The sequence below is a fragment of the Austrofundulus limnaeus genome, unplaced genomic scaffold (genome assembly GCF_001266775.1).
Source record: "Austrofundulus limnaeus strain Quisiro unplaced genomic scaffold, Austrofundulus_limnaeus-1.0 Scaffold97, whole genome shotgun sequence".
Lineage (NCBI taxonomy): Eukaryota > Metazoa > Chordata > Actinopteri > Cyprinodontiformes > Rivulidae > Austrofundulus > Austrofundulus limnaeus.
This window is the reverse complement of record NW_013952499.1, coordinates 1,092,362-1,104,519: the sequence shown is the minus strand read 5'-3', so window position 1 is coordinate 1,104,519 and position 12,158 is coordinate 1,092,362. Positions and strand designations below refer to the sequence as shown.

Sequence of the window (12,158 nt, the reverse complement as noted above, 5' to 3'; positions counted from 1 at the left end):
CTTTATTTAACTTGTGGCCATGTTTTTTATCTCATGCACATATGTTATTTTCATGGCCACACATTATTTAACTAATGGCCATTCGTTATTTACCTTATGGCCACATAATAGTTATCTAATGCCATGCATTATTTATCCTGTGGCCATGTGCCATCTTGCGGTCACTTTATCTTGTGGCCACATTTTTTTATCTCGTGCCCATGTGTTATTTATCTCATGGCCATTCATTATTTATCCAATGGCCGTTCATTCTTTATCTTGTAGCCACATAATATTTATCTCATGGCTATGTGTTATTTTTCCTATGGCCACACATATTTATCTCGTAGCCACACGTTATTCATTTCATGGCCATGTATTTAACTTGTAGCCACACATTTTTTTTTATCTCATGCTATGTTATTTATTATCTCATGGCCATGTATTTATCTCGTGGCAACAATATAGTGATGCATGGCCAAGAGATTATTTTTCAGGCACTGTATTAAACAGCTGGGAGTTCAGACAAAGATATAAGAATGTAGACATTTTTTTATTTTCTTTATACTCATGACCACAAAAAAAACACCTGAATGGTCTTTTTCTTGTAACATCTCTTCTTCATGCTTCTATGATTCTTGTTTGCTTTGAAGTTAAAAAGCAAAAACATCAGTTACTCACCACACTTTGTGTGTCCAACACAAAATGAATGATGCAAATATTTAAGATTTATTTTATAAGTCCCAAAAAAAAGCGTACCTTCTTTTAAACACACACATGCTGACACCTTGTATAGTCATATTTTATTCCACAGGATCTGGTTTTTTTCTCCCACACTCACAAAATGATGCCTGCAAGCAGACACACACTCACATATGCACACTCATGCTTTAGTATGCACACAGAATCAGCAATACACACTCAAACACAGATGTTTTTACATCTCTCACAGCCAGTTTTACCCCCCACCCCACACACACACACACACTCAWGCATATCACATGCTGCTCTCATATTACAGTGGAACTGACCAGGCATTTATATCACAGTTAGAGCTGCGTGCACTTAGTTGACAGATTCAGAAGCAGGATTTTAAAACTGCTGCTTTCATGAAAATGTGGTTCAGTTTTGGAGAGGAAAGATGTTTTTGTGATAAATATCTTTCTTTCCAAGAAAACATCACAATCTTTATATATTTGTTCTCATTCTATGAGGTGGTTTTATTTAATTCCCATAACGACYCTGTACCGTTTGTCCTTTCTCTTTGCTCTCCTCTCATTTGATCATATCCTGTTCCTTCATAACACTTTTTTATTTCCATCACATTTTTCTCTGTCAAACAGGAAGTGCTGCCAGACAGGAAGAGAGTGACGACCAGGAGCTATCTCCCCATCACTCCAGTCGACACTGACAGTGGCAGCAATTTCACCTGTGTGGCCAGCAATCTAGCAGTCCCGATGGGCAAACGAGTCACTGTCACTCTCAACGTCCACCGTACGTTACCTCCCTTCTCTGTCAGATTGTTCAGATTGATGGGAGATTGTAAGGAGTCGAGCAGGTTTCACAGGAGACACATAAAATATTGTACGCATAGAATATAAAGTAGCTATTTTCAACAGTCCTAAATTAAAATTGTTTCAATTTCTGTTACCTGCCAGTCGTGTTTTGGCTCCAATTTTGAAGCCAATTATCTACCAACTGCAGAGCAGTTTCATTTCCCCCAACAAGAACGAAACCATTTTTCTGTGTTCAGAAGCTATAAAGAAAATATATTTCTGCTTGAGAAAATTAATTTGATTGTAGTCAAAGAGACGCTTGTACTTATTTATTTAATTTTTTGTAAAATAAATGTATAGGCTTTTTGAGCAACCAGGGATTCCCTCTGTCTTTTTTTTTTGAAGGGGCAATATTATGTGTTTCTCAGGCATACATTTAAATACTATACCATAATAAAGTATCTATGTCACCTTTAGTTGTTATTAAAATGCCGTTTTATGTTTAAATAGAAAATAAACTTATCTTCTCTTCACTTCCTCTTCTAAATGCCTTGAAATTGGCCTCTGTCCATGTTCTTATACCTTGTGTTGACACAAAACGTTATGTGTCAACACAAGGTATGAGAACATGGACAAAGGCTCAACAACATATTTTTGGCACAAATGGAACTCCATACATGAACTGACTCAGAGACGAGTCCAACCTGTAACAAGAACTTGAATTATTCAGAAGAATTATAAAGAGAGGAAAGAGTTTCTTTGATAGAGCTACAGAAAAGACATCATGCATTCATTTCATCACTTTCTGTCCAAACCTGTGTTTTCCTGTGCAGACCCCCCAACGGTGACCCTTTCCATCGAACCCCGCTCTGTCCTGGAGGGAGAAAGAGTCACGTTCACCTGCCAGGCTACCGCCAACCCTCCCATCATGGGCTTCAGGTCTGATTAACGACGACTCGCATGTTTGCTAATATGTAAAGAGACGCGTGTCCCCCGAGGACAAGCTGAAGTGAGAGGCAGTAATTGACGTGTTGATCAAGCCTGTTTCAGAGAATATTTACACTCCACCACAGTGATACGATGCAATGAAGACCCCCGCCCTTCACTGTCAGTAACTGTAAAGCGTTCTTACACAAAAAAAATATTTTCAGTTCTTTTCTTTCAAAACTGGTTTGGATTTTTGATGAGATAAAATGTGAATGAAACAGTTCTTTTTTTCTTCTCTTAGAAAATAAATCCCATCAGAACCAACGCATCGTGGCCTAAAAGTGTAAACGGGCTCGCACTTTTCAGTGTAGTTGGGGATGTGAGGATTTTTTTTTTTTTAGCTGCTCCTGCAGTGCAACATTAGCAGCCTGATCAGATGATCGATGCCGATGGGTTTTCCTTTCATCTGCTCCTTTCTGGCTCCGTGCACTCGCCGGAGTTGCTCCTGAATTGTAAATTTCTGCTTAGAGAACAAAATTGGGCAAAGTATTGAACATTTGCACAGTCAAACACTGACTTTTATTGTAAGCGACATCTCTGAAGCACTRAAACTGCAGAAAAGGCTGGAGGTTTGGAACTCCATCAGAGAGGGTCCTAATGTGGGACCGCTGCCAGGTACTTAGGCACTAAGCCTATTGAGTGTGCATTAAAATGTCATCTAATGGAGACTGTGCAATATGGTGATATGATTTTCAGCTAGATATTTGGCATGGTACTTTATGGTTAACAGAAATTGTTGTAATTTATTACAAAGTTTCCCTTTGGGTTTCAGAATGGAGGCATTTTAAAAACCATAAATTTACAGATAACTTCTTGTTTAATAGTGTAAATGTGACATTTGGATCTTCCCGCGAACACGTCTTTTACTGTGTAAATCTGCGGCTGACAGGCAGACACGGCCATGATTTGTTTGTGTTTGAAAGCATGTTAAAGGGCGCTGTGATGTGTTTGTTCCCTGTCAGGTGGGCTAAAGGCGGCGTGTTGCTGGAGGGGGCCAGAGAGAGCGTGTTTGTCACCACTGCGGATCACTCGTTCTTCACCGAGCCCGTGTCGTGTCAGGTGTTCAACGCGGTGGGGAACACAAACGTCAGCATCCTGGTGGACGTGCACTGTGAGTACAAACAGCAACTAGTTTGAAATCATCCCCTAAAACATTTCCTCAATTTTACTTTCTTAGTACTATTATTACAGAGTTTATAGTCAGTTGATCATCAAGGTTCTTATTTTCTTAAACATCTTTTTTTGTTTTTAAGTTGGCCCGATTCTGGTGGTGGAGCCCAGACCGGTCACAGTGGACGTGGACTCCGACGTCACTCTAAACTGCAAGTGGGCTGGAAACCCTCCTCTTACCCTTACTTGGACCAAAAAAGGCTCCAGCATGGTGAGAATTAACCACTAAAAGTCATATTTTACTTTAACAGAACATGATTTAGTCTTAAAGGAGACATATGATGCTTTTAAATCATTTTTTTCCACATTCAGTTGGGGTCTAAATAAAGTGGAACTTCAAAGCTTTGGTCTAAATTGCTCCTTATTGTAACTCCACAAGCCCCGCCTCTTTTCTGAGGTGTGTTTCAGATCAACTCATTTGAGGCTGTCTCTTAAAATCCAAAGGAGGCGCTTCAAACCCCTCCCCCCTCCAACTTCCAGAATGGTCCATTCTAATTTGATAAAGGGGTTTACGACTATATAGCTGCGCAGAAACTTTTATTTAAAATTTAATTTAATATTATGTATTTTCCAGGCACATAGTTCAATGATATACCATAGTCAAATAACTGTTCTCTTCAGTTGTTATGAAAATGTTGTATATATCAAAAATAAATTTGATTTTGCATCATAGTTACCTTGAAATTGGCCTCTGCCTCTTTATGAACCTACCATTTCAGACACCCCCACTTCAGCACATTTTCAAATAATGCTTTGAGGTGGGGTTGATCTGTGGGGCTGGAGCTTGGCTGTGGGCTGAGCTCCAGAGAGGAGCTCAGCTGCGGTCTGGGCTCCAGGGAGGAGCTATGTACAAATAGGTGGAGCTATGTACTAGCAACCATTAAAGCAGCTTCACATGTCTACCACAGGAGTTTAAAGGATTTCTCAAACATGCATGAATGAGTCATATCAACACTGAGAGTTTTTGATGAGGGAATGAGATTATAACATGATTTAATGCTAAAAACAAGTTGATTTTGTGAAATACCTCCCTTTAAATGATGTCAACAAGGGAAAACGTGTCCAGTCTGATGCAGAATCAAAGGACAACAAATGAAAAAAAGTGGATTTTGCATATGTCTCCTTTTAAAAGTAGAATTTTTGTGTAAAAATTCATTTTTTCAGGTGGTTTTATCCAATTAAATTAAGCTTGACAGACTTCATAAACATTTGCTCACTATGGGTTGTGAATCTCTTAAATCTTTAATTTATGCCAAACCGTTTAAAAGAAATGCTGGAGGAAAAACTAACGGAGCCTGCTGAGTAAATCGACATGTTTTATGAATTAAACAGAAATTTCATTTCTTCCTTCCTCTTTTTCATCATCTTTTCCTTCCTAAACGTTTCTCTTTCCACGTCACAAACCCATCATCCTTTTCTTTCTGTACGTTTTCTGACTTGCATGTCCAGGTCCTCAGCAACAACAACCAGCTGCATTTGAAGTCGGTGAGCCAGGCCGATGCAGGACAGTACGTCTGCAAGGCCATCGTGCCTCGAATTGGAGTGGGAGAGACCGAAGTTACGCTCACAGTCAACGGTCAGTTCACATTCRCCTGCTTTCCTATTAATACAACTACTGACACTCAGAAATCTAAACTGGACCGAGCAGAATTCATTAAACGCTATAAAACTCTGAATATAAGGCAAACTGAAACATACGAATAATTAAACAAAGATCTCCATAATGTGTTGCTTGCTCTGATAGTATCAGTTTTCATGTACTTGCCTCTGCATTTAAGGTTTTAAAGACTTTCTAAAAATCTATTGACTTTCTTCAATAATGGGGAGTGGTTGATATATTTTATATTTTAGCAAAAAAGCAAAAATCGTAAAGATCCTGAATCATCCACTGTTGTCTAATTTCAATTTATTCTATATTTATAGCAAGAAATTGCCAGAAGGATGCCAATTGCTAATCATACGATGTTTGCTGACAGCTATTGCTGCTCCACTTTTTTTTTTTTAGTTTTTCTGTGCAACAGTAAGCTTGTGCAAAGTTTTTCTGCAGATGCAATGTCTTTTGCTGTCCTCGACCCGATTTGTAACAAAAAAAACAAGGATTTCTGGAGGATACATTTTGCATCATGTTGTCCTTTCTGTGCTCTTCACCAGTTGTCACTCCAGAGTCTCGTGCAGTTAAGAATTAATCGAACTGAATGTTATATAGTGGAAAAAATAAGAAAAGTTTGATAAAGTGCACACCTGATTCTCACCAGATGCTTCTGACAGTAGTTTARCTTTTGTTGATGATTAAAGCTCAAAAACTGCTCTAAATTTAATATTTTTGAGTTGAAAATCACCCTGAAAAAGCAGCAATAACATTTACTTTTAAAAATTATTTCACAAAGAGTTAGAGTTACAAGAAAGTGTTTCTTTATGTCTGCAAAAAAAAAAGAAACCACTCAGCAAAAAAATGAAATATAGTAAAATTTACTAGCACATCTCCACATTAAATCCAAAGCTTGGTGACTTATTGACCACTCAAGCATTTATTCACCAGTAAAACTCAGTTTAATGCTTACACAAATAAACCCTGTATATTTACTATCTGCTCCATTTTAACGACTGAGAGCCGTCATGGATCATCTTAGTAAAGCTAATTTATACGTTAGCAGAGTGAAGCCACTGGCTCAGCTAACAGTGTGTGACAGCATCTGTGTTCAAACTTCAGCCGACACTTGGTTAAACACGGTCCTGCTGGAGAACCTCTTTGGATTTATATCTCAGCATCCGATTTGTCCTGCTGGTTTCACAGCTGCCGCGCCGCTCGGTCGGACTGAATTCTGCTTTTTAATTACTCTCCTCGCAGCGGAGGAGTTACGTCCCCCCGTAACTTTTATTTAGCCTCGCCTCGTCACAAAATGGGGGAGTCTGTCACGCAGTCGACGCGTTAACGCTCCTTCATTCGATGTGACAGAGAGCGACAGCGTTACTGCAAGCACGTTTACTGTGACTTTGCTAAAAGCGTCAGAGGAAAAGCAGCAAATTACTGAGATTTCTCCCCCAAAAAAATGGCTTTTTGTTGACTTTACCATCAACAGTTTCCAATTAAGGTTTTTGACTCATTAGTAAAAAAAAATCTCAAATCTCATCTGTCATTTGTGACACCTYTAAGGTCTTTTGTTAACATTTAGCTTTTACTTCTGCTCATCCATTAAACCACTAATAGTGGAACTAATGTTTTGCTAAGCAGTTTAGCATTAGCATTAATTTTATAATGTTTTAACAGGCTTTATTTAATTTAAATATTTTTAGTAATTTCTCTACCACTAAAAATCATGAAACTTACATCACCTCATTCATACTAAAATAATTAAGCCTCAGTGTCATGCTTAGAAAAGCTATGTGAAGCATTCACAGGCCAGACTCACAAAGTGACGTCGTTCTCGATCTGAAGATGGATATTTGTGCCTTTGGAGTCTCCTCTTTAACCCCCAATTTACACTGAGTGTGGTTCTGCTCCGATCAACTTCGACCGCCGCAGTGAAAACAAAACCACAGAGGCGCAGAACACAGATTTGCCAAAATTACATTCAATCCTTTGCAGGAAAAGGAAAAAGCAAATCATCTGTATTTTCAAAATAATTCATCAAAATCATGTGAAATTTGTCGAAATCCCAGCTGTATTAATAAATATATGATATATTTTTACACAAAATAAGCTCTGTTTGGGAAGCGGATAGCAACATGTAGCGTGCAGCAGATGTGAATGCACACAATACATGTGGATTTTATTCTGAAATCAGTTTCAAAAAGACAACAGTGATGCACTTTCATCTGAGTCCGTCTTCCACAAAATGAGTTTATTTTCTCTGACTCCCACTTTTAACAGTGGATTTATCGTACGATCTCACACTCTCTGCGCACGCTTCTCTGAGCTCCTCTGTTTTGCACCGTGGCAGACGTGGTATGAATTGGGGTGGAAATGAAGGACTGCAAACTGCGAAACACAGCGAAGCAGAGTGGAACCGCATGTAGTGTAAATTGGGGGGTAAAATAGACCATATCTTCTGACTCACAGTTTGAGTTTTCAGGTTTCCCAGCATCCTTTGCAGCAGGGACGTCACAGACAACATTTTCTGAGTTTGTTGCAAACTAAAAAATAAAAAATAAAAACAAAAACACATCTTTGCTTTAATCTGAGGCATACAARTATTTGTTTTTGCTAATAATGTTTAAATCAGAGGAGCCCAAAGTGGGGCCAGCGGGCCAAATTTGGCCCACCAAGCCATTTGATTTGGTCCACCAGCAGTTGTATAGTTACAAGTTTGTAACCTGTCATACTATGTGGAAACACAGTATTTCCACTGAAAGTCATTTTATCATTGGTAAAATGAATATAGAYGCAGATACTATAAGAMTTTTTTTCTTCTTTCTGCCACCTTTCATTTTATTTGTGATTTGTATTTTTATTGTACATAATTTTTGTTAATATATAAGCGACTGTAGTGCAAATACTGTAGTTTTCATTGATGGTGCTGACTTTATCTTTGATATATTAATATTAAACATGAAACTTAATATACAAGTAACAAGAGATATTTAGATTAGATTTAACCACACATGTAGATTTGCCCACGTTATAAGACCACAAAAACTCATATTTTATCAATTTATGAAATGTCCCATGAGCCTTTGCTGCTTGAGCGTATGGCAGATTTCACTAAAAACCAAAGTGGGCCATTGCACTGGCTGAAAGATTAATCATTAAAAATAAAGTACTTTATTTAAAAAGTATTTGTATTTCATGTATTCTATTACTACATTTGGCCCGCAGCCCCGGATAGATGATRATTTTGGCCCACTTGGGGAAAAAGTTTGGGCACCTCTGGTTTAAATAATAACTACATTAGCAGAAACACAATTTTGAAGACTGGTTTCAGCAGCTGTAGCTCCGCCTCCTGGTTTAACAGAAACWAACTATTTTCTCTAATTTCACCTCTAWAAGAGAAACGTTCTTATCTGTGATGTATAAAKCATTTTGAGTTGTGTTGACTTACAATTAGGTTTGGTTTGATATTTGTGTTGAAAKTGAGTTTTTGACTGTAAATCTGACAAACCATGTTTAAGAGGATGCAGGGGGATAGAGAGGGGAACTGAACACTGTAGGGGTGTTGATATGATTAATATTAGCAGTTTAGATTTAGCTTCCCTTAAATGTATATTTATTTAGGCTCTTTTTAGTGGAACTAAGGAAATTGTGAAGCAGTTTAGGTGGAGCAGGAACTGTTGTAAAACCCCACTGTGTCATCTGAAGTATGGGTTAGTAATCCTGTCTCTGCCTTGTCCCGTCTGCTCCTCAGGRCCCCCCATCATCTCCAGTGATCCAGTTCAGTACGCCGTCAGAGGTGAAAGAGGGGAGATCAAGTGTTACATCGCCAGCACCCCCCCGCCTGATAAGATTGTAAGTCCATCCTGGGAGGCTGTAATCTGCTGCAGAGTCGTCTGACCTTTWCAGATTGCATCTTCCTCACGGGGAGTCCCGATCGCAGCTCCTCGTCCGTCCGTCTGGAAAACACTTTCTSTCCTTAGCTCGTGTCATCCGGGGCTAAAAGACGGGCTTTGTTCTCCAGATATGTGAGAACAAGCTGTTCCTCGGCTGCGGTGGAAGGTGTGACTCATGAAAACAGCTGCCGTAGTGTCTGTTTGAAACCGGAGACGAGACGCGCTGAGCTCAAAATCCTGTGAGACTCCGAGATCAGAGCAGCTGATAAATCCTAAATAAAATTACAGATCACAGCTTTTATTGCTGCTAAAACCTTTCAGGGCTGGATTATTTACTTTAATTAACACCGGATGACGAACGAGGGCAGCTGATATAAAAATATATATATTTCAGCTAGACATTTTTTTTGTCAACATCAAATCTCGATTTAAAATTACATCTAAAATCCTGCAAGAAAGTTTGTAAAAAGACCATGAGGGATGTCACTTGGAGTCCTCCTTAGATAAGGCAGTGGGAAGTATGGGTGCAATGGTTGCTGAAGCACCTCTTAATGGATGACAGTAGCTGCTGAAAATGCGCAAATTAGAATTTCGAAAATAAATCTGCTCAATGGAAACACGTCAATTTCGAAAAAATATTACGTTTTTCGACAAAATGTTTTTGCGCTAAGATGAGGTGGTATTTCGGCCGTATCGAAATTGGTGTTTTTGCAAAACTGCAACTGTGTTTTTTCGACATTAACAGAATATCGACAAAGTTTTGCGCACATTTGCAGTGGAAACACAGCTAGTGGACTTGCACAAAAAAAATGAATGAAAAATAAAAGTTTTGATCATGAACAAATTTAATTAATGCTATAATTATCCCCAATTAACATGCTGAGAATGGAAATCCAGTTGTTTTGTTAACCTTTTTTAGTGATGCATAATTAACCCTAAATTTTCACACGTAATTTTGCTATAAATGTTTATATCAACCTAATTAGTGAGCACTAATAAACAAATTAAAAGCTACAGTTCAAATGCTTTAAATAATAACAGCAATGATAAATGATTTACWTGATATAATTGTTTGTAGCACTGAGTTACCGCAGCGCTCGTACTGCAGCTAATAAAGCAACATAAAACCTATTAAAAGCAGTGCATCAGTATGAAGCRTTTTAAATCTGAAGAGGATTGTTCCAGTAAAAACCAAGATCAGAAAAGTCAAACAAAAGCAGAGTAAGCTCTAACAAAAGGATGATTTAAGAAGAGATTTGAAGGAGGTCAGAGGCTCGGCTGGGCTGATGTCCTCAGCCAGGCCGTTCTGCGATTTAGAAGCGTTGACTGTAAACGCTCTTTCACCTCTCATCTTTAGCCGAGACTCCGGAGCGAAATAAAGTTCTTTGCCCAAGGACCGCAGCCTCCGTGCGGACTCACAGGGTCAGGGAAAGGTCAGGTAGACGAGGTGAGAAGCCACAGAGAGCCACAAAAGTCACAAGATCTTAAAATCAGTTCTTAAACAAACCGTTGTAAAGAAGCAACATGGGAGGGAATGTTGGCTCATTTTATTTATTTATTTATTTATTTTTTAGTTTTTATTAAAAGTCTGCAAAGAATGAAGCTAACAAAGCTTTAATAGTCTCTGACCCGGGAGGAATTTTCTCTTCTTTTTAGAGTTCACTTCAGTTGGGTTTTAAATATTTAAAAGTTGTTGTTGTTTTTTTTTTTTTCAAACAGACAACCGTCAAAACAATACAACTGTATAAACTCCAAGCAAGAACATGATCTGTGGCAGGATGTGGTATTTAAAAAAAAATACAAGTTTCATTAAGTGCGTGTCCAAAACTTTCAGAAACCAAACATACCAGAATTTTGTTTTTGTTTTTATAATCACAACAAAATCAATTTGTATGCAAATATATGCTCAATACAACTAATACAAAAAGTAAAACATGTTAGCTCTTTCTAGCCTGTTGTTTACTTAACTAATCCATTTGCTTTCTATGATCTTTCTCTCAAATCCTTCAAAATTACCTTTAAAGAAGTTGAAGACTACAAAATTCAAGAATTAGGAAAAAAAAGTCTGAATTGTTCAGTAGTACTAGTTTTTGTGAAATTTGGTATAAATTATATAGTATTTTTGCTCTGTATTTGTCCTGATGCGTAAAAATAATTAATAGATTTCACAACATATTTTTTAGTTTTCTAATCTCTCCTCCACTGGCCTTAAAGGTTCCCAAAAATGCCTCGAAAAGGCCCATGGACCACCAGTTGGTAATCACGGTTGTAGCTTGTTTTGTGGCTCTGGGCACATTTTATTAGTGAACCAAGGAGCAGAAATGGCTCTTTTGACCATAAAGGTTACAGACCCCTGAGTTGGGGTCTATATAAAGTGGAACTGCAATGATTTGGTCTAAATTCCTCCTTATTGTAACTCCACAAGCCCCGCCTCTTTTCTGAGGTGTGTCTCAGATCAACTCGTTTTGAGGCTGTCTCTTTAAATTCAAATGAGTGGCTTTATACCCCGCCTCACTCCAGCTCCCCGACAAGTCTATTCTAGTATGAAAGAGGGGTTTATGACTAGATAGTGGCATGGAAACTTTTTTATGTACAAATAATTAATTACGTATTTATTAAATGAAATAGTTCAGAAAATGTCATAGAAAATAGAGAAAAACTGAATGGGTTGAAAAATATGACACAAACAGATCATAAAGACATATATGCAGCACCACAAGAGACTAATTTTAACTTTTCTGCCTCCTAGAGACTTGAAATACACAACAAAATGTGTAAAGTGGATTTTGCATGATATGTCCCCTTTAAGAGCGACATCTCATGAACCCACATAAGATTGCTCATATTTGCATTTTCAAGGTTTAACCAAAAAGTCTAATCTTGGTTTAAAACTCTGGCATGAAAGATAGTGGGCAATATGCATTCTAGACATTTAATTTATTGACTTTTTCTCGTCTGCTCGTATAAAAAGGTTGCAACAAATAAATGAAACCATGAATGTAAACTCTGAAAAACAGCAGATTGTATAAAGTGTTTTAATAC

The 12,158-nt window shown here is 38.0% G+C and overlaps 1 protein-coding gene across 1 annotated transcript in view; it reads left to right on the top strand.

The window, feature by feature from the left end:
* kirrel1b (kirre like nephrin family adhesion molecule 1b) overlaps positions 1-12,158 on the top strand; it is a gene marked incomplete at its 5' end in the record, with an annotated part of 35,982 nt that overhangs the window by 13,181 nt on the left and 10,643 nt on the right. The window contains 6 exon segments of the mRNA XM_014013046.1: positions 1,323-1,473; positions 2,309-2,414; positions 3,425-3,573; positions 3,716-3,843; positions 5,082-5,208; positions 8,975-9,075. Coding sequence (XP_013868500.1) covers positions 1,323-1,473; positions 2,309-2,414; positions 3,425-3,573; positions 3,716-3,843; positions 5,082-5,208; positions 8,975-9,075 — 762 coding nt within the window.